We start from the raw sequence: 18,982 nt of genomic DNA on the forward strand, positions 1-18,982 counted from the left end.
TCAAACACTAGACCACATCATCAATAAACAAAGATCCAACTATCATTACATTTCTCTTTGTTTTATAACCAGGAAATAAACATCTCATCTGTCCTATCAGCTCTGTGTGCTCTGAACTAATCTTCTACGTGTCATGTTTTAAGTTTCCCAAATGTACAGCTGAAGCTGAACGGTGTGTTTTTTAGTTTTTTTTTTCAAACCTTTGCCAGGAGGACCAAAAGGGATATTTGAGGAACAGAGCAGTCTAAAGGGTGTGTGAGGTGCAGCTGGACAGACCGACAGACGGACAGACAGATGAAGCAGACACAAGGACCACAGCGCTTCGCTTTCTGTGCCAATCAAATCAACACCTTTAATAAAGCTCATAGGTACCAAACTGCAATACAACTTTATGAAAGAATCTCACAAATTCACACAATTTTTCAATGTACAAATACTACAAAAAACGGTTTGCAATCCAGGCAAGTAAAAAAAACACCATAGAAATAGGTAAACTCTTTTTTGTTGTTGTTTTTTTTTTTTTTTTAAAAAGGCCACTTTATAGAGCCAGCAGCGAGAGAGGTAGAGATCGTCGAGCTAAAGCACAGTCTGACAACAGCTGCCTGAGCGAAACGCACACAAAGACGCTGTGACGAGGCTCAAAGACACGTTTCTGCCCGACTCTACAGCGAGAGGGGGGGGAGGGGGGGGAGCTGTAAGATTTGGTCAGTAACCTTGGTCGAAGGAGTCGTCGGAGGAGCTGAGGCCCGCTTCCTCCAGCAGCAGCGATAAGTGCTTGTGTTTCTTCTTCTTCTGAGACTTCTGGCTGGACAGCAGGGACGTCGGCGACGGCGGCGATCGCCTCTTCCTGGCCGGGCTGCCGTGAGAACGCGTCCCTGAGAGAGGGGGCCAGCCCCCTCGAGCGGTACTGCGCTCCTCTGAATCTGAGTCTGGTGCAGAGAGAGTGCGGTTAATGATTCATGAAATGACGAGTCGGACACCAGGAGGATGTCTCAGCATCACCAGCACTCTTCAATCTGAACCTGGATCTAGATTACAATGTTTTAAATCCACGACTCGGCTCAGGCCAACATAACTAGATCATATATAACTAACCGATGAGTCTGATTTTAAAAGATAAGTGTGTTTTGAAGATGAAACATTACTTGGACGTATCAGTTCTTCTCTAACAGCATGAGTCATACAAAGCAGTTATGTTCAGGTACTCACTGTTGGAGCAGCTGCTGAGCTCCGATCTCATTGGAGAGAACAAAGCAGTGTTCTTCTGACCTTTCACCTTCCGGACGGTCTCCGGGGCGGAGGCCTTGGCGGCCATCTTGTGCTTCCCTGCTTTGGCGGACGGGTGGATGCCGTGCTCCTTCGCCCGGCCTTCCGCAGACTTGCCCTTCGGCTTGTCTGATTTGGAGTTGGAGGTAAGTTTGCGAGCGGCGCCGAGTGAGCCGAGCTGCGAGAGCGAGAGCGCTCTGTCGAGGTCCGACGCCAGCTGCTCCTGCTCGCACACGTGGCCACGCTTCACCTTCAACACCTGGAAAAAAAACCCAGTTTGTTAATCACTCAGAACGCTGGCGTCACACTGCAGCCAAAATTTGAAACATGCACTTGCGAGAAGCCTACCTCCAGACCGTGACTGGTGGACGGCTCCTCATCATTCCAGCTCTTCTTCTTCTTCTTCTTCTTTTTAATCTTCACCCCTCCACTTCCTGCCTCCGTCTCCTCTTCTTCTCTGGACACCCGGAACCTCTTCCTCTGTCCATCCCCGGCTTCAGAGTCCTCAGAGTATTGCACAGTCCTACCCACCCTGACACATCGGGATATTTGAACTGTTTTTGCACAACCAAAAACTAAACAAGCAAACCAAAATAAACGTAAAAGAACCAAACAAAAGATGGCTGAATTAAGGTGGAGATCTCACTCACTTTCCAGGCCTGCTGTCCAGTTTGGGAGTTGTAGCCAAATGTTTCCTCTTCCTGGGTCGTCCTCTGCCCCGTCTGGTCAGGCTCCGCCTCTCATCCTCCTGCTGCTGCCGCTCACTGACATATTCATAAAAGAGTTAAAGGTGTGTGTTTTGTCTGGGGTGGAGTCGTGGGAACGTGCGTGTGTGTAATAATAGCAGGAGTGTGATTATTGCATCTTGAATGTGGTTCTTGCAGTAAGTATGTGTGTGTGTGTGTGTGTGTGTGTAATAATAGCAGGAGTGTGATTATTGCATCTTGAATGTGGTTCTTGCAGTAAGTATGTGAGCTCACCGCTTGTCTCTGCGTCTCTGCAGCTTGCTCAGATCTCTCTGCCTCTCCTTATACGTCTTCTGCAGCTCGGCCAGGCGGATGCGGTATTCCACTTCCACTGCGTCCAACACGTCCACGGACAGCTTACCGTACAGCTGCAGAGAAAAGAGAGGAAAAGAAGGCGTCACGACATTTCCCCCCCGACTGACATCTCTGGGTGAGCCGTGGTGTTCGTCTTCAGGTTACCGGCTCTTCCTTCCTCTGCCTCCAGCTGTACTTCTTGTTGGGGTCCAGCGTTCTGGGCAGATCAATGTGGGACTGTTTCTCGATGGCCTCCAACAAAATCTGTCTGCTGGCTTTCAGAAGACAGTCCAGACCCTCTAATGTCATATCTGAATGGGATACAGAGGACATTAAAACATTAGAGAAATATAAAAAAAAAACTCTTAATCTTATCTTTAATTATTTCCCACCTCTCTCTCCCTCTCATATCTACTCACCTTGCTCCAGGCGAATGTGCTCCATCTCTCGCTGGGCCATTTGGCTGAGCAGGGCCATCCCCTCCAGCGCCACCAACTCCAGAGCACCCGTGCTGCTGCAGTCTGCACCCATGGGGGAGTTTTCTATCTGCTGTATGAGTGTCAGGGCGGGAGGGGTGTTCGGACGGGCCAGGGCCATTTCACTGGCTGCCAGCAGAGCAAACATCCCCGCCATGGGATCCTCGGGTCCGATGACCAGCGGGAGCGGCGAGTTGGAGGTCAGAAGAGGATAAACGGGAGTTTCTCTGGCACTTTCTCTTAGACTGGGAGTGTGCGGGTTGATTGGAGTGTCCGGCTGTTCTTGCTCAAACGCTGCGCTGGTGATTTCCTCCAGTGACGGACACATCCGAGACGACTCCTGGCCGTCTGTATTTGCAGCGGCGCACATCCGATATTGTTCTGGATCTATGATGAGCTCCGGTTTAGGCTCGGCCTCTGTGAGTGGAGGATGCAGGGGATATGCTGCCTGACAGCAGTGAGATGACGCCTCCATTTTGATTTGCCCTCCTTCCTTCTCTTCCTCCCCGACTGCTTCCGGTCTCTCACCTTGAAGCCGCGGAGGGCTGGGGACGAGCAGCGGGAGCGGTCGAGTCCGGGGCTTCGGGACTTCCCCGTCTCCCTCTCGGCCCCGGCTGGCTAGCGCGGGGCTGCAGCCCCGGCGAAGAGGACCCAGAGGTTCCGGCGTCAAGTCAAGCGGAGGCGGCTCCACGTCGGGTTCCTGCTTGAGAAACGATCCCGTTTTTGACGACTCTAGTTTCTGGGGCTTGATGTCTGCGTCCAGCAGCCTTGAGTGGAGGTGGGCTGAGGGCAAACGGGCGGCAGAGGCAGGAGAGCGGGAGCGGTGGGGCGGGACGACTTCTGTGTTTGCCGCTGTGGGAGCCGGGGCGTGATAAGGGGGGAAAGGAGAGCCGTATGGGGCAGTGATGGACCGGTACGGGTAACCTGGGGGGAGATCTGTCATAAGAGTAAAACAGAAATAAAGGAAGTTAAGAGTCACTAATAGATCCAATATCGTGCAAAGGCCTGATGTATCCATTACTCAAACATTCTTCAGTAGTTTAAACGATGAAAACACACAGTGTATCTCATAAACACCCGGCAAAATACAGGTGGTCTTAAGCCCAACAAGCGAACAAGACAAATCAGTACATGACACGGCTCACGACTGAATGTTCGGCAGTTCGATTCCTCCAAACTCACCGGAGTAGACGCCCTGAAAGGGTGCAGAGGCCGGCTTCTGTCCCTCCCTCTGCTCCCTCCGCCCCACCTCCAGCTTAGGCCGCCGCGGCGAGGACGGCGGCGGGGAGGCCGAGAGGGGGGAAGGCGGGTGAGGCAGGGGCGTCGGTGGGTGAGAGAGCACCCTCTGACCGCCGTCCTCCGACTTGAGGGCGGTCACCGGCAAGGGGAGCGGGGGCAGAGGGGCGGGGGAGGAGGTGGACGGGGTCGGCGAGCGGGAGAGAAGGGGAGGTTTGCGGGGGTGCAGGATGGGCGAGGGGGACGGGGAGGACAGCGAGGAGGGCCGAGGTTTGTGGTCGGCGCTCCGCTTGTCTGCTTTGTCTTCCATCTCCGGCCGGTGCTCGCTGGCCTTTAGACGCTCCTGAAACACAGGAGAGGAGGCGGCGTTGATGATGCGACACACTTTTGCTTCAGGGTATAAATATTAGTGAGCATTTAGACTTCCTGGCCCGTCTTCTCCGGCAGCTGCAGGATGTGCTGTGTGAGTGGCTGTTTGTTCAATGTGTTGTACAACTTTACTACGACAGCAAATGTGTGAAACGGTGTCATCTCTGGGGAATCACAGAGTCATTCTTTCACCATGAAAAATATATTTGTGACCCGTTCATAAAGAGTATGGAGCTGTGGGTTTGAGGGGCCACTGACAGGAAATCAGGAAGTCAGAGTATTGAGATACGGGCACATTGTTTGTTTTGGTCTCTGCGTGGGATTTGTTGACAATAAGTAGAATACAGGATATCCGCCTCATACTTTAGTTATTATAGTATTGCTGTAACTCTTCACCCAGTCGTAGAATGGGTTTATGTGTGTATGCAATATCATTTGTCTCACTTCTCGCCGTTACATTCCTCTACAAAGCCAGGATCTATGTGTTTATTGTTGATGTGATGTGTGTTTGTAATATTATGCTCATTAAAAAGTCTCCTGCAGCTGCAGGACTGCTGTGTTTTATGTTTGTGTTTGAATACGTAGGTGTGTGTGTGTATGTATATATATATATATATATATATATATATATATATATATATATATGCACAGGTAGGTAAAAGACTTTGAATATGTGGTTTGCATGTAACAACATTCGGTCCACTTACGACTAGCTGTGCGTTCCTCTGCAGCTCCAGGACCTGCGCTGTGTGCTGCTGGATCATGAGCAGCTCCTGTTGCCGGAGCATCTGCTGCTGGGAGAGGAGCTGGAGCTGAGCCGCGTGCTGCAGCGAGCTGCCGGTCCCGTAGACCCCCGACCACACCGGGGCCCCGCGCTCAAGTACATCACCTCCTGTGGAGCGATGGAGGCCGTTTAAGGAGAACTCTTTGGCATCACATTTGTCATGTTAAAGATGAAGAAATGAAGCGGTGCTGGGCGGCATTTTTACGGCTTCATTTCTAAAAATTGAAGACATTTCCCACAAGCCCCAGGGAGGACAGACGTCAACCCTCTGTTGCAGTGGCTCCCAAGTAACCTTTTTTGTGAGATGTAAACAGATTTATCCACATATTGAGACTAAAAGTATCCCTGGTTGGGAGTCACTGCTCTGTTTAGGCTTCCTGTTAGTTTGTTTTCTCTTGCACTCTACAGAAGAGGATAATCACGTTTCAAGTACATCAAATCGTTCTCTTGTTCATGCTGTAAAGCAGCCGAAAGCAAAAACTACTGGCACACAGTCCACAACAACATACGGGGGGCTGTCAATCCAGTTGGCTTCGGTCTCATTTGTTTACAGGAATTACCAGCACTAACATCTGTTTTCAAGATGAACACGGTGATCATTGCTTTTTGCTAAAATGCAATAAATAGTCATTTTATAAGCCATGAAATTGGCAAACCAATAGCATGCACTCGTACTTTAGATTTCTCTCACACACACACACACACACACACACACGCACGCACACGCTTTCATACCGTAGTGTGACAGGTGTTCAGTGGGGATGACTATTAGCTGTCCAGACTGTGGGTCCCTGGCAAACTGGTAGTGCGGGGGCATGGAGGCTGGCAGAGAGGGTGGGTAGCCTGGGGGGAGGGTCTGGTGGAGTGAGGAAGGACCCAGGCCTGAATGGGAAGAAAACAGTGTGAGTGAAAAAAACATTTTCCCAGCTAAGCTAAGACTAACATCAACTCGGCATCATTCTTCAGCCAGTATTTACCCGCGTTGAAGCCATAGTGGAGTTAAATCAGTGAGCACACGGCGAATTTAGCTGCCTTTTTTTGAGTGATTTGGTGTTTTTGCCCCGCGTTGTCTAGACAGAGCCGGCCCTCTGGGAGCTCCGCATTTCTGTTTGTGTTTCCATATTTTCAGATGAAGTGTGTATGTTTGTGTTTAAACTATGCGAGTGTGAGAATGTGTGTGTGTGTGTGCGTGCGTGTCTTGATGCTGTTATTTCTGGAGCGTTAGCGGAGCAGGAATGTCCTGCAAAGATCAAGAATGTCTGTGGGCCTTGACCCCATGTGGGCTGCTGCTGGACGAGCCTCTGGACGGACGGACGGCGCCTCCCTCTGCGGCTACACCAATCACAAAATAGCTACACGGGCGCATGGAAAATTTAGAAAAAGCACGCCACGCGCTGGTGTTGAACCGATTTGGACTCTTTAAGTCTGAAGCACCGGGTTAGATAACGCGGCTGACAAGAGAGTAAGACGTAGATGCTCACTGAAAAGGGCAAGAGCTGCTGGTACTACGGCTTAGTGTGGCGGTCTGCTGCACTTGTCCACATCTGTCAGTCTACCTTAGTGGACACATGAAGTGGCAGCTCACATGAAGACATGGAAGGTCATTCATCTGCGACACGTGAGCTTTTGCATTCGTCGTGCATGCGGATGCTTGTTTTAGTCCAAAAGCCACCGATATTCAGATTACTGTCCCGTATACAAATAAAAAGCAGCAAATCGTAATGTTTGACATTTAGCTTGGGAATGAAAAAAAATCAGTGCCGTTTCATTCTTTGAACTTCTTCTTATAAAATGACTGAAATCCCAAAACACACGCCCGACCTCAGCCACGATACAAAAAGGTGTCACGAGAAAAGTCGAGGGCAATTTGGGGAACATCTAAACAGGAGCTTGTAGCCGTTAGCTAGCGTCTCAAGTCACGTGCACGGTCCACATACTGTATGGGGAGCTGGACAGCCAGACTGGGGGGGCTCCAGGTCGGGGCATCCAGGGGTGAGAGGTCAGAGTTGAGGGGTCGGGATGCCATCGTCCCGCCCCCGCCAGGGCAGCCCCTCCTGTGACCATGAGGTTGGGGGTCATGAGGCTGGGCGTCATCATACTGGGGGTCAGGCTGCTGGACATCGGGGCTTGATGCATCTGAGCAAACTCTGACAGCTCCTTGGACTCTCTGGACGGAAACAAGACACTGTTTTATGCGATGCTTTGCATGAATATTTTGATGTTATGAACAAAAAGATATGTAGTTTAAATTTTACCTGAGCACTTTCTCCTGCTCGCGCTCCAGCCGGCTGGCCAGCAGTCTGTCATCGTGGTGACGGCCCCGGTCCTCCCCTCGCTCCTCATCTATAACGGGTTCAGGCACAGATAAAAGATGTTTAGGAGCTGCATCGCTGAGGCTCCTGGAGTGTTTGAACCCTGATCCCGCATGTAATGCGCTTTATAGAAAAGAATACAAACTGTGAAAGGAGATATACAGGAGGGCCGAGGTGAGAGGAAGCAATAATGTGGGGAGAAGGGAGAGAGGAGCGAGGGTGACAGCCGAGGAGCGAAGGGGGGGAGAAGACAGGGTGACGCTGGCTGTATAATGGTGACACCACACAGCATGTCATAGCAAGAGAGGGGAAGCTAAAAATACCATGTTGGGCCACATACTGTGTACACACACACACACACACACACTCAGAGTGACAGGTCTCACTCTGAGTGTCAGCTCTTATCAGTTAATAAGAGTCTGGTGCCACAGGAGACGTGTGAACAAACCACTACTGTCTCACTATACACACACACACACAAACACACACACACACACAGTCTTAAACCCACCATGCTTACTATGAAGGCCGACGGCAAAAAGACAAGAGATGGAGAATAAAAAATTAAGGAAAGCTGCAGCACTCAACCAAGCAGTCCAGAATAAACATGAGGTCCTCCTCCTCCTCCTCCTCCTCCTCCTCCTCAACCCTCTTCCATCTCATCGACACTGACTGAAGGTCCCCGAGCAGCAGAAAGGTTTTATACGAGTGTGCTGAACCCTTCAGTTCTGCTCTAAAAGTGTGTGTGTGTGCAGCCCGTAAAGGGACTTTAACAATCCCTGACATGCTCCACAGGAAAGGTTTCAAGACTGTTACCAAGGTTACAGGGAGCCTGTCCCACATGCTATCCTCTCTGCATCAGTAAGCCAGCGATTAGCGCTGCACACCCACCCCCCCTTTCTCCCTCTCTCTCTCTCTCTCCCTCCCTCCATCTCACACTCTTTTCACTTCTTTACTTCCTGACATACCTCTCTCTCTCTTCCCGTCTATCAACACTAATCGATCTACACCCATCCCTTCATTTCTTATCATTAGCCTTTCCTCCTTCTTCTCCTTCCTGCTTTCATCCCTCCCTCCCTCCCTCCATCCATCTAATTGTGGTTTGTGCGTAAATCCTCTGCTGTTTATTTAGAGCTCTTCTCAGAGTGAGGGGCTGATGCTATTAGACCAATCACTCTGCTCAAGCAAGAAAATGAATAAACGCCCACAACAGGCACACACGGTTCCTCAACACACACACACACACACACACACACACACACACACACACACACACACACACACACACACACACACACACACACACACACACACACACACACACACACACACACACACACACACACACACTCCGTCACTCTCAAGAGTGATCCATTGCTTAGCAACGCACCCATGGTCTTATTGTAATTCAAGGCTTGTTTGTAGCTTTTAGCAGCACTCTGTAATGACATGTTTAATGCAGGGAGGGTGGTGGTGGTGGTGGTGGTGGTGGTGGTGGTGGTGGGAGCGCTGAAGAAAAGAGTGGATAAAGAGCAGGGGGCCTGAGGTGGGACAAGGAGGGAGTGCCGCTACAAAGGCCTCCTCAGAGAGGAAGGAAGGGTGGGGAAGGAGAGAGGCATTCAACGCAATGAAAAGAGCAAGAGACGGAGAGGGAAAGAGGACGGAGAGAACATGGAGCTGAGAGAGAGAACCAGAAAGGAGGAGAAAGACGTAGAGCGCTGTAGCTGAATGACCTTGACGCACAAGAACAGAGCGCTGTATGGCAGGAATTGCTATGCAGCACAGAGCCTACAGACTCGCCAAAATTAGCCTTTCAACGAAATACAACCCATGACATAATTAGGAATTTAGGGAGAGAGAGAGAGAGGGGGGGGGGGGGGGGCTTCTACGATTCCAATCGTGCATGAAGACCTTAAAGTCAATCAGGAGCTGAAAACATGACTCTGATCCAAAAGAAAATGAATCCTCTATTATTCATGGGAACCAAAATGAGGAATCATTTGCTCTCGGTTCATTGAACTAAAGGGGATCTGTGTTCCCCGCAGCGCCATTCTGGGAGAGAGTTGAAGGCAAAAGCAGGAGGAAATACATTAGAAAGAAATGAAAGTATACTTGATTTAACGTGCCAGAGACTATCAAACACAATGACGTGCGTGATTGAGCGATCCACACTTCTCTAATGATCAGAGCAGAAAGGATTTGTTTTTCAGTTCCACTTGTACCTCTCATCATTCACATGCAAGAAAACAAGAATTCACTTTTTTTTGGGGGCATTTCTTAGATAAAAGGCATCATTACCTTTGATAGCCGTTTGCAGCAGGTTCCTCTGAGTGTCTGAGGGGCCACTGGTCTGTTTACTGGTGCTCCCACTGTCTCTCTGCCGGGCCACGGCCACAGCAATGCCAACCGGAGGGTGGCGCACCTCCCCCTCCCCCTCGCGGCCAAACGAGCGGGCGCTGTCCGGCCGCTCCTGCTCTCGCTTCAGCTGGGGAGGCACCCGCAACGCCCCCGAACCGACCGAGACCCTCTCCCGGTCTCTCTCTCGCTCTCTTTCCCCCCTGTCTCTCTCCCTTTCCCCCCTGTCTCGCTCTCTATCCTTTTCCCTCTCCCGCTCCATTTCTTTATCCCGCTCCCGTTCGGCATCCATCCCGACGTTAGCCAGACCCCCGAAGGGCCCCCGGCCATCCGCGGCGTGCCTGGCGGACCCCGGGCCTTCGGCGGCAAAGTTTCCGCTGTATTTGATGAGGCTCTGCATGGCTGAGACCTCCGTGGGATCCGACCCTGCTCCCCCGCCTCGCTCTCCCGCCAGTGACCCCCCGGGCCGGTAGAGCGCCGATGGGTCCAGGTAGCGTCTCTGACTCCCCTCCTCACCTGCACGCCCCATTCCGTGTTGGGAGGGGTGTGTTTGTGGGGAATGGCTGTGGGCGGCGTGTGTGTTGTTGTTGCTGCTGCTGCTGCTGCTGCTGCTGGGCCGGTGGTTTGTGTGAGGGGACATCTGTGTGCGTTTGGGCTGGCTGTGGGGAGAGGAGAGTGTGTGTGCATGTTGGGCTGCCAGGGCGGCCATGTGACTCGTGGCATAGTTGGCTAACGGGCTGATGGCGTTCCACTTAGGTTCCGCCCCCGCCCGCTCTATGCCCAATCGGATTGAGTGTTTAGAGATGTCTCTGGAGTCCGGACTGAACCGTGATTGACTGGAGGAGTAAGACGCGTCCTGGCCTCGTTTACCAATGGAACCATTGGAACAAATGACAGAACCTTCCTCTCTTTGATTGCTTGAATCGCCAGACTGGGAGAGTCGAGGATGCTCCATCAGGCTCCTCTCAGGAAACCTGTAGCTCTCCCTCTCCCTGTTTCTCTCCCGTTCACGCTCTCTGTCTCTGTCGCTCTCTCGTTCTCTCTCTCGCTCCCTTTCTCGCTCCCTCTCTCGCTCCCTCTCTCTGTGTTTGTTGTCGCGGGCCTGCGAGGCGATCTGGATGGGCCCGACCCGCTCGTCGTAAACCTCCACAGAAGGCACATATGTCGGTGCGCTGACTCGCTGCTCCCTCATACACTCTCTGGGTGTGGAGGGGTGAGGCGGGCCAGCGGCGGAGGGCTGAAGCGCTGGAGGAAGGGCGTAGGAGACGTGGAGGGTCCCGGCCGACGTGGCCGCAGAGTCATTCCTCCGCTGTCTGTCTGAGTGAGAGTTTGAGTTATTGGAGTTAGCGTTAGAGTTATGGTTGTGGTGGGGTCGAGAGACCCCCTCTTCCTCCCGACCCCCTCTGTCTGTTTCTGGTCCGTGAACCCTCCCACCCCCGCCTGAAGGGAAGGAGTGCCGTGGAGGCGACGCCCGGGATCTGGGCTGCACTGCGGAAGGCTGGGGGTGGGGCTTCTGCACGTGGGGGTGAGGGTGGAAGGGCCAACTCTCCCGGTCTCTCTCCGTGTCCCGGTCCCTTTCTCTCTCCCGGTCCCGGTCGCCGCTCCTCGCCCGGCGGTCCTCCTCGCTCCTCCCGTCCTGCGTCAGGTCCACCACGCTGTGCGGCCTCTGCTCCTCTCTCGACCGCTCTCGCTCCCTTTCCCCCCGATAAGGGCGGTCCCTGCTCCCGTCCCGGGACGTCCTCTGGGGCGGTGTGGAGCTGGACGGGGCGGTCGGAGGAGGAGGAGCAGATGGAGGGTGGAGAGGCAACTGGCTCAGGGAGGCTGGCAGGTAAAAGCCCTCTAGAAACACACAGAACGTAAGACACATGAGTCTAAAAATCCAAGACACACTCTACATGTTAGCATGGAAACAATATAGGAATCAAAGCAGCTTAAATGTTTCCCGTTTCTGACTCAGTTCCACAAACAACAAGTCTTCTCACCAAATGAAAATGCATCGTCAGGATATGAGAGAATCTGAACACTACATTCCGCCGCTCGTCTCCGTGAACGTTGCTGTTGACAGCCACTGACCTTTATGAGAGTCGTAGAGAGGGTGCTGGGAGAGCGAGGGAGGATCCAGGTGCCCCAGGGACAGGTAGGGGCTGGAGTACAGGCTGCTGGGCAGTGGAGGGTAGCCTGAAGACACACACACAGAACATGTCATTATAATGTAGTTTGTAGAAAAACTGAGACTATACAATAACTTGTTTTTCCTGCTCAGTCGGGTAAATATTGGGGCTTCCTTGCTAAATTCTGACGAGGACCATTTGGAGCTACTGGACAACCTCTGGAGATAAAAGCGTCTGCGGCTGTTATGTAACAAGGCGAACATTAGTTCTTCTAGAGCAGCTGAGTCGACGTGCACAAAGTTAGTTGTCTCAAAGTTTCTCAAATGAAAGTATTTTGTCTATTTGACATGAATGTGAGCTAAATATCTTTCGGCTGTAGACTGTTGTTCGGACAAAACTAACCCCGAAGACGTCAACTAGGTCAATTTATGAATATGTTTTTAATGAGCGGGTTACAGTGGACCCTGTGTCACCTGCAACGATTTGTTTTGTTCTCGCGTTGAGCTCGAGGTCGAGGTGTTCTGCCCGACAGCCAGCTGCTGCTCTCAGAGACCGGGTCTTAATATAGACAAAGCCTCGCGCGCCTGCTGTAATGCTCTGGATTTCTGTGTTAGGACTGAGCTGGCTGGTGTCACCACATGAAAAAAAGAAAAAAAAAAGACTGCCACCCAGAGAGGGTGAGACATTCCCTGTTGCCACACTCCGGCCACTCCAAGAAATATCAAAGACGTCGCTGCCGTTCCAACATGAAGCGGCGAGCAGCAGAAGTATAATCTGTCTCCTCTCCGTTGCGAGAGGCAGAAATGGAGAAGCAAGAGGAGGCGTGCGGGGAGGGTGTCAGCGGTTAGAGGAAGGCTCGGGGAGACGGAAATATAAGAAGAATGATGTGACTAAACTTTCTCGCAAAGCTCCCTTCAGCTAACAGCTAACCTTGATCTCGAGCAGCTTTGATACGGGGGTTCCCGTGCAGCTACGGTGCATCCCATCCACCGTCTGCCTCTTAGCTGCTGCGCGGAAACCTCTCCAGCTTTCAGTAACTTTAGCTGCTGTGAAAGCCAGCCACCAGGTATTAAGAGTCTGTCGTCGGCCGTGAAAGACTCCGCTCACATCAGAGCAAGTCGGTTCTAAGGCTTCTTCAGCCGGCAGGAGGTTTTTTAGCTTCTGACACGCCAGCCTCAATTCAGGCTAAACTTTAAGGCGAGCGTCAAAAGTTCATCCGTCCTTCATCCCTCCCACTTTTTTATTTTATTGTATTAGAAAGCTTAATTTAAAAAAGGTGGAGTCCAAAAACATTTTTACCATACTGGATTCAGTTTGAAGTCACAGCAAATATAGATACTGTATATAAGCAAGTAGCCATATAGCTTAGCTTAGACTGGAAACAAGGGGGGGGAACAGCTAGCCTGGCTCTGTCTGAAGGTAACAAAACGCACCTGTCAGCACCTCTTAAAACAACTACTTCACACATTATATCGTGATTGAACCTTGAACCGCTGCTGAAGCGAAGGCAGTGAGATCGAAACCAAATCTTAAATAACTTATCACACACAATCTGCTGTGTTTGGGGAGGCACTGAACATGATCTGTGTCACACAGGTGATTTTCAAATGAACCCATAATAGAATTCATTGTCCTTCTCCCTTCACCGTGTCATAAAATACACTGCGGAATACGTTCCCTCCTATCTGACCTTCTTCTCCAGCGAGACTTGATAAGGAGACACAGAAGGACGGGAGGGAATAGGGAAAGGGAACGGAGATTCAATCGCTTACCGAAGAGAGACAAGCGAGGTCCACAGAGAGGACAGAACACAGAGACGTATAAATACCTCTGTGTGTCTAAAAGTGTGTTCATAAGCTAGTTCGGGAGGGAGACGTTGTAGGAAAGTGGGACAGGAGAGCTACAGAGAGGGGAACGACAGAGAAAGCTGGACAGGAAGAACAAGAGAGAGGAAGATAGATTACAGTAACGCATGACAGCCGAAAAGTAAGAGACAGGTGGAGGACGGAGGAAACCGGGACGCATATAGGACAGAGCCAGCAGCAGCCCAGAGACAGAAATGGAGCAGCGAGGAACCAGAGAGAGGAGCCTCCTGGGGTTTGGACAGGAGCGCAGCAAGAGAAACGAGGAGGAGCCAAACTGTCCGTTGTCTTACCTTCGTGAGCGTGTGACGCCCAGAGCTGGGCCATCTGCAGGCCGCTGGGATTGGCCGATCTGTACGCGGGGTCAGAGGTCATGGGGGAGTGGCCGGGGTAGCCTGACAGGAAGGGACTGGAGCCCGCCGGGAAGGCATCGCCTAGAAAACAGAACCACACCGCACTAATGAGTTACCACTGATTGATGAAGTACACGCTGTCACTTTCCCCGTGTTTCGCTGCGTGTCTGGGGCACAATCGATGCACGCTGACGGTCCGATGCCGAGTCGGTTGTAATCACATCACCGCCGAGCCAACGTGCACTCTGCTTCCACGAGACAGACCGCAGACGGACTGCACTCTGAAGACGGGGACGGTTCACGGAACCAACAACTGAGAAGCAACAATCGTCACAGCAGAAGAGAGGACGAGGTCACGTGACACAGTCACTCTCTTGACAGACGTCTTCAGATCCGTCGCTTCACATTTGGCATTTTATTCTCACCACTTTCTTATTGTTATCTTGTGTGTTTTACCTACAATAAAACTAATTCCCCTAAAGACACAGAACTAGGCCGAGTACGGCCACATCCCAGACCTCGGCACTCTGCTCCTGATTTTCTCGATTAACGGTTTTGGTCCGTGAAGTGTCAAAAGAAATAGCGCGAAATGCCAATCACGACGTCCCAGAGCCCGAGTTGACGCCCTCAATTTTCTTGTGTTGTCTGAAGATATTCATTTCTGACGATGATGTATGACAAAGAGAAGCAGAGAATCCTCCCATTAGAGAAACTCCAAGCAGACCATCCGTAGGATTTCTCCCACAAAACAGTTTCCGCTTGAAAAATGAAAGAAACCGTTAATCGATTATCAAGACGGTTGTAGATTATGTTTCTGTCGACTGACTGAGTTATTGTTCCAGCTCTAAACGTCAGTTCATGTTTCAGACACACAGCGACCCCTTCTTCAACCTGAAGGGAGAAATTATTTATTTTTCCACAAACTGCTACGTCAACTTTTCTGCAAACATCCTCCCGTCATATAAGGGTTTGTTAACTTTTTTTTATGGTAATAAAAAGCCCAGAGAGTCATTGTGACCCTGATAATGTAGAAACCTGGCTTTACTCCTTCTGCACACAGTGAAGTGTGTTCAGATATGAGGACATGTGTGTTGACGTCACACTTCACCAGTAAAACCCCGACCCGTCCATGCATCACGGACAGAGTGAATCTTCGTACAACCGTCCATATCTCTGCATGATACCGCTATCGCTTGTTTTCGTTAGAGTCCACCCCCAGCGTGTGTGAACACTCGTGAACTTTGAACCTTTGAACCATCACTGCCTCTTCCAATCACAACTTCCTAAGAGCTGGAAAGGGCTTCATGTGTAGCAGAGGGTTCTCTCCACACACACACACACACACACACACACACACACACACACACACACACACACACACACACACACACACACACACACACACACACACACACACACACACACACACACACACACACCACCCCCCCCCCCCCCCCCCCCCTCCTCCAACCAACCCATTACTGAACGCCCCACACAGCCATTACCGTGATAAAACTAACCATGTGTGTAGGGGAAAGGGTGCCGTCTGTATACGGGCGAGGGGGAAGGGACAGTGTGTGTGTGTGTGTGTGTGTGTGTGTGTGTGTGTGTGTGTGTGTGTGTGTGTGTGTGTGTGTATTAGTCCTGTGGGAATCTGAGAGAGACATGCTGTGCTCACCGAGTTTCCCCTGCATCTAAATCAGTACATTAAAACTGCAGTCCGTCAGCACCTGCACACACACTTAGTATTTTAAAATCAATAGCAAATGCAGCTTTCCAATTAATCACAAAAGGAGGCGTGTACGTACACACACACACACACACACACACACACACACACACACACACACACACAGAAGTAATGCAGTGTGCATCTAAAACAATACAGTGAAGGTGGATCCTTCCACACACAGCTTTATAAGACACCATGTTTGTGTCTCTGTGTTCATCAAAAACACATATTCTTTCTCTGACCTGCAGCTCGGTTCATGAATCTAGTTTATTTTGGTGTTAGTTTTGGAGGTATCGGCCGTAGAGACGTCTGCCGTCTCTAGAATATAAAGGGACTATGTGGCGCTCAGCTTGTGGTGCTTGAAGCTAAAAAAACACACATTTGAAAGACTCAACAGCAACGTCTCTTTCCAGAAATCACGACCCGGTTACTGAAGATAATCCACAGACCGTGTTGGGAGCAGACTCATGTTTAGTGACATGTGCAAACACTTTTGCAGTGACTGCCCTTTGAGTCAGAGACCCTGCAGGAGCTTCAGACACGCACGTCTGAAAATGTGCAAAAAACCACACGCGGCATGCACAGAAGAATCCACACGATCACGGCAATTACTGGGAGAAAAGACACACACACACACACACACACACACACACACACACACACTCTTCAGTCTCAGTACATTAACACTTCTGGAAACACACACTGAAGAGCAGCACGGCGATGAGGTTTTACCTCCAAAAAGAGACAACTTAGGATCTGCGTGTGTAGTGTAATAATAATCTGTTATTCATCATAGCAGAGACATAGTCACACACACACACACACACACACAGGTTATTAAACAGCTCTGTCCTGTTCATCTGTACACGGTCGCTGTCCAAAGAAAACCATGCATCTCCTAATTTGGTGATTTATTACGACTAAAGGGTGAAGTGTCTTTTATGCATCGAGCATGTTCTGTCTGAATGTGGTCACTGGTGATAAGAGCGAGTGTGGTTTAACACTACAGCAACTACCCGGTGTGTGTGCACTTACAGTGCAGCCAAACAAACTTCAAGTCAGTCAATAACTTGTCTTCCTCTATTACGTCATGAGCAACCGTGGTCTGAATTCACGTAGTCTTCCTCTAAGTGCTCACTGCAAACATTTAAACTGATGAGCTGACAAAAACATACCAGAAGTGACCTCTGTCCCGTCCAGTAGATGCATTTTTTGATTAATGACGGCGGTCAGCGCCAACCTCCTGTGTTTCCTGCACTGCTTCACTGCTTCACTGTTAACGTGAACAGCAGCTGGAGACGTTTGGTTCACGTCACCAACACCTTACTAGAGCTCTGGTGCAGCCGTAGCTGTGCGGTAGAAACACAAACAACAACACTGGATTACATACGACGTCAATCTCACGACACGAGTAGACAATTTGAATCCAGTGCTGGAATGGTGGACAATAAAACTACTGTAAAGATATATAGAGAGAGACTGTATAGAGAGGTAATTACAGAATGAAAATAGCGCAAAATATGCTAAATAGTATCAAAAATATGCTTAAATTCAATTGAAAATATTTTCAGTGATAAAAAAACCATAATGTCTCCTGTTTTTTTATGTACGGTCATAGTTTTCAGTGAGACGGTAAAAAGTGCTATTTATTACGAGTGTAACAAGTGAGATAAAGCACGGCTTCACTCAAAGAGACTCGTGACTTTTCTATGTAATTAGATAACGAGAGTTAAAATATGACCGACCATTAAAAACGCTAAGAAACACATTTTCACCGCCACCTTTCCATCATTCCCTCCAGTGTGCGTCATGATACGTGCCAACAATGTTGCTCTAACAAATTATTCTCACTTTCTAATTGTTACCTGGTGTGTGTGTGTGTGTGTGTGTGTGTGTGTGTGTGTGTGTGTGTGTGTGTGTGTGATGACAAAACGCAGACAAACCCCCTCAATGAGCACACAGAATACATTCACAACCACCACCTGTCAAGGATGTTAAGGTCCTGGTGGGATGTCAGCCGTTTCAGATTCCTTCAGGCCACACACACCAGACACACACACACGCTCTCTAGCTGATGCCCCACTAGAGCATGGATCAATCTCAGCATCACAGCCGCCTACAGGCCCTTTGTCCATGTGTTAGTGCAGTGTGTGACTGACACACACACACACACACACACACACACACACACACACACACACACACACACACACACACACACACACACACACACACACACACACACACACACACACACACACACACACACACACACACACACACACACACACACACACACACCCTTTTCCCCCTTGCTGAACAGTCCGGGGGAAGAAGAGGGAGGGGGAGAACGAGGGAAAACATTTGCTCTCCTCGTTCCAGAAACAACATCCAAATGTTAGCTGAGAGGGAAATGTTTCTTTAAATGTTTTGCAATTACCCTTTCATTACCTCCATCTCTTTCTCACAGCACTTTCCTTCCTTCCTCTCTCTCTCTCTCTCTCCCTTCACAACTCCATACCCGCTTTCCCACACACACACACACACACTTTGGCTCCCACTTCACAAGACAGTCAGTTGGCCATATTGGGAGAAGCAAGTTGCCAAGAAACACGCTCTCCGACTCCCAACACGTTCTCGATCCTCCATTTTCAGATGCTCGTAGGAAACGTATCTCCGCATCAGAGAGGGGAAGGCCTGCAGGTGATCAATTCTGAATAGAGCGGCAAAAATCCAACGCTGTCGAACACACACACACACACACACACATACAGCCGCCGCCCACGCGGTGAAAATCGGAGGTATCAAACTCCAACGCAGGAGTCTCGATCGCAAATCGATGCACTGAAATGTAACGGAATCCGAAAAAAACCCGACAAAACTGGATCGCGTACAAAAGCCCTAAAAATATGAGGGAAAAATCTCTGCCACAAACACACACACACACTCTGTGAACCCATCTGTTATCCATCAGTGGTACTCAGAGCAGGGTTAGCTGTTGGGGGGGGGGCTCTCTTATTATTGATCTCTGGTTTTTATTCCCTGAAAGAAAAACATTCAAACTGTAAAACTCTGCCACAGCTAAC

General features: G+C 50.2%; 1 protein-coding gene across 2 annotated transcripts in view; it reads right to left on the bottom strand.

Moving 5' to 3' along the window:
* Positions 1-18,982, bottom strand: part of tnrc18 (trinucleotide repeat containing 18) — a 41,275-nt gene that overhangs the window by 13,177 nt on the left and 9,116 nt on the right. Inside the window, exons 3-17 of one of the 2 annotated variants that reach the window (XM_079177714.1) lie at positions 14,105-14,245; positions 11,912-12,016; positions 9,782-11,677; positions 7,427-7,514; positions 7,109-7,338; positions 5,907-6,053; positions 5,095-5,279; positions 3,965-4,361; positions 2,726-3,718; positions 2,472-2,617; positions 2,247-2,380; positions 1,917-2,030; positions 1,615-1,789; positions 1,210-1,525; positions 714-929 (exon numbers count right to left, since the gene is read on the bottom strand). In XM_079177714.1, coding sequence (XP_079033840.1) covers positions 714-929; positions 1,210-1,525; positions 1,615-1,789; positions 1,917-2,030; positions 2,247-2,380; positions 2,472-2,617; positions 2,726-3,718; positions 3,965-4,361; positions 5,095-5,279; positions 5,907-6,053; positions 7,109-7,338; positions 7,427-7,514; positions 9,782-11,677; positions 11,912-12,016; positions 14,105-14,245 — 5,283 coding nt within the window. Of the gene's footprint in view, positions 1-713; positions 930-1,209; positions 1,526-1,614; positions 1,799-1,916; positions 2,031-2,246; positions 2,381-2,471; positions 2,618-2,725; positions 3,719-3,964; positions 4,362-5,094; positions 5,280-5,906; positions 6,054-7,108; positions 7,339-7,426; positions 7,515-9,781; positions 11,678-11,911; positions 12,017-14,104; positions 14,246-18,982 lie in introns of both variants that reach the window. The other variant, XM_079177713.1, reaches the window with a different exon arrangement.

This window comes from Pholis gunnellus (assembly GCF_910591455.1).
Source record: "Pholis gunnellus genome assembly, chromosome: 17".
Taxonomy (NCBI): Eukaryota; Metazoa; Chordata; class Actinopteri; order Perciformes; family Pholidae; genus Pholis; species Pholis gunnellus.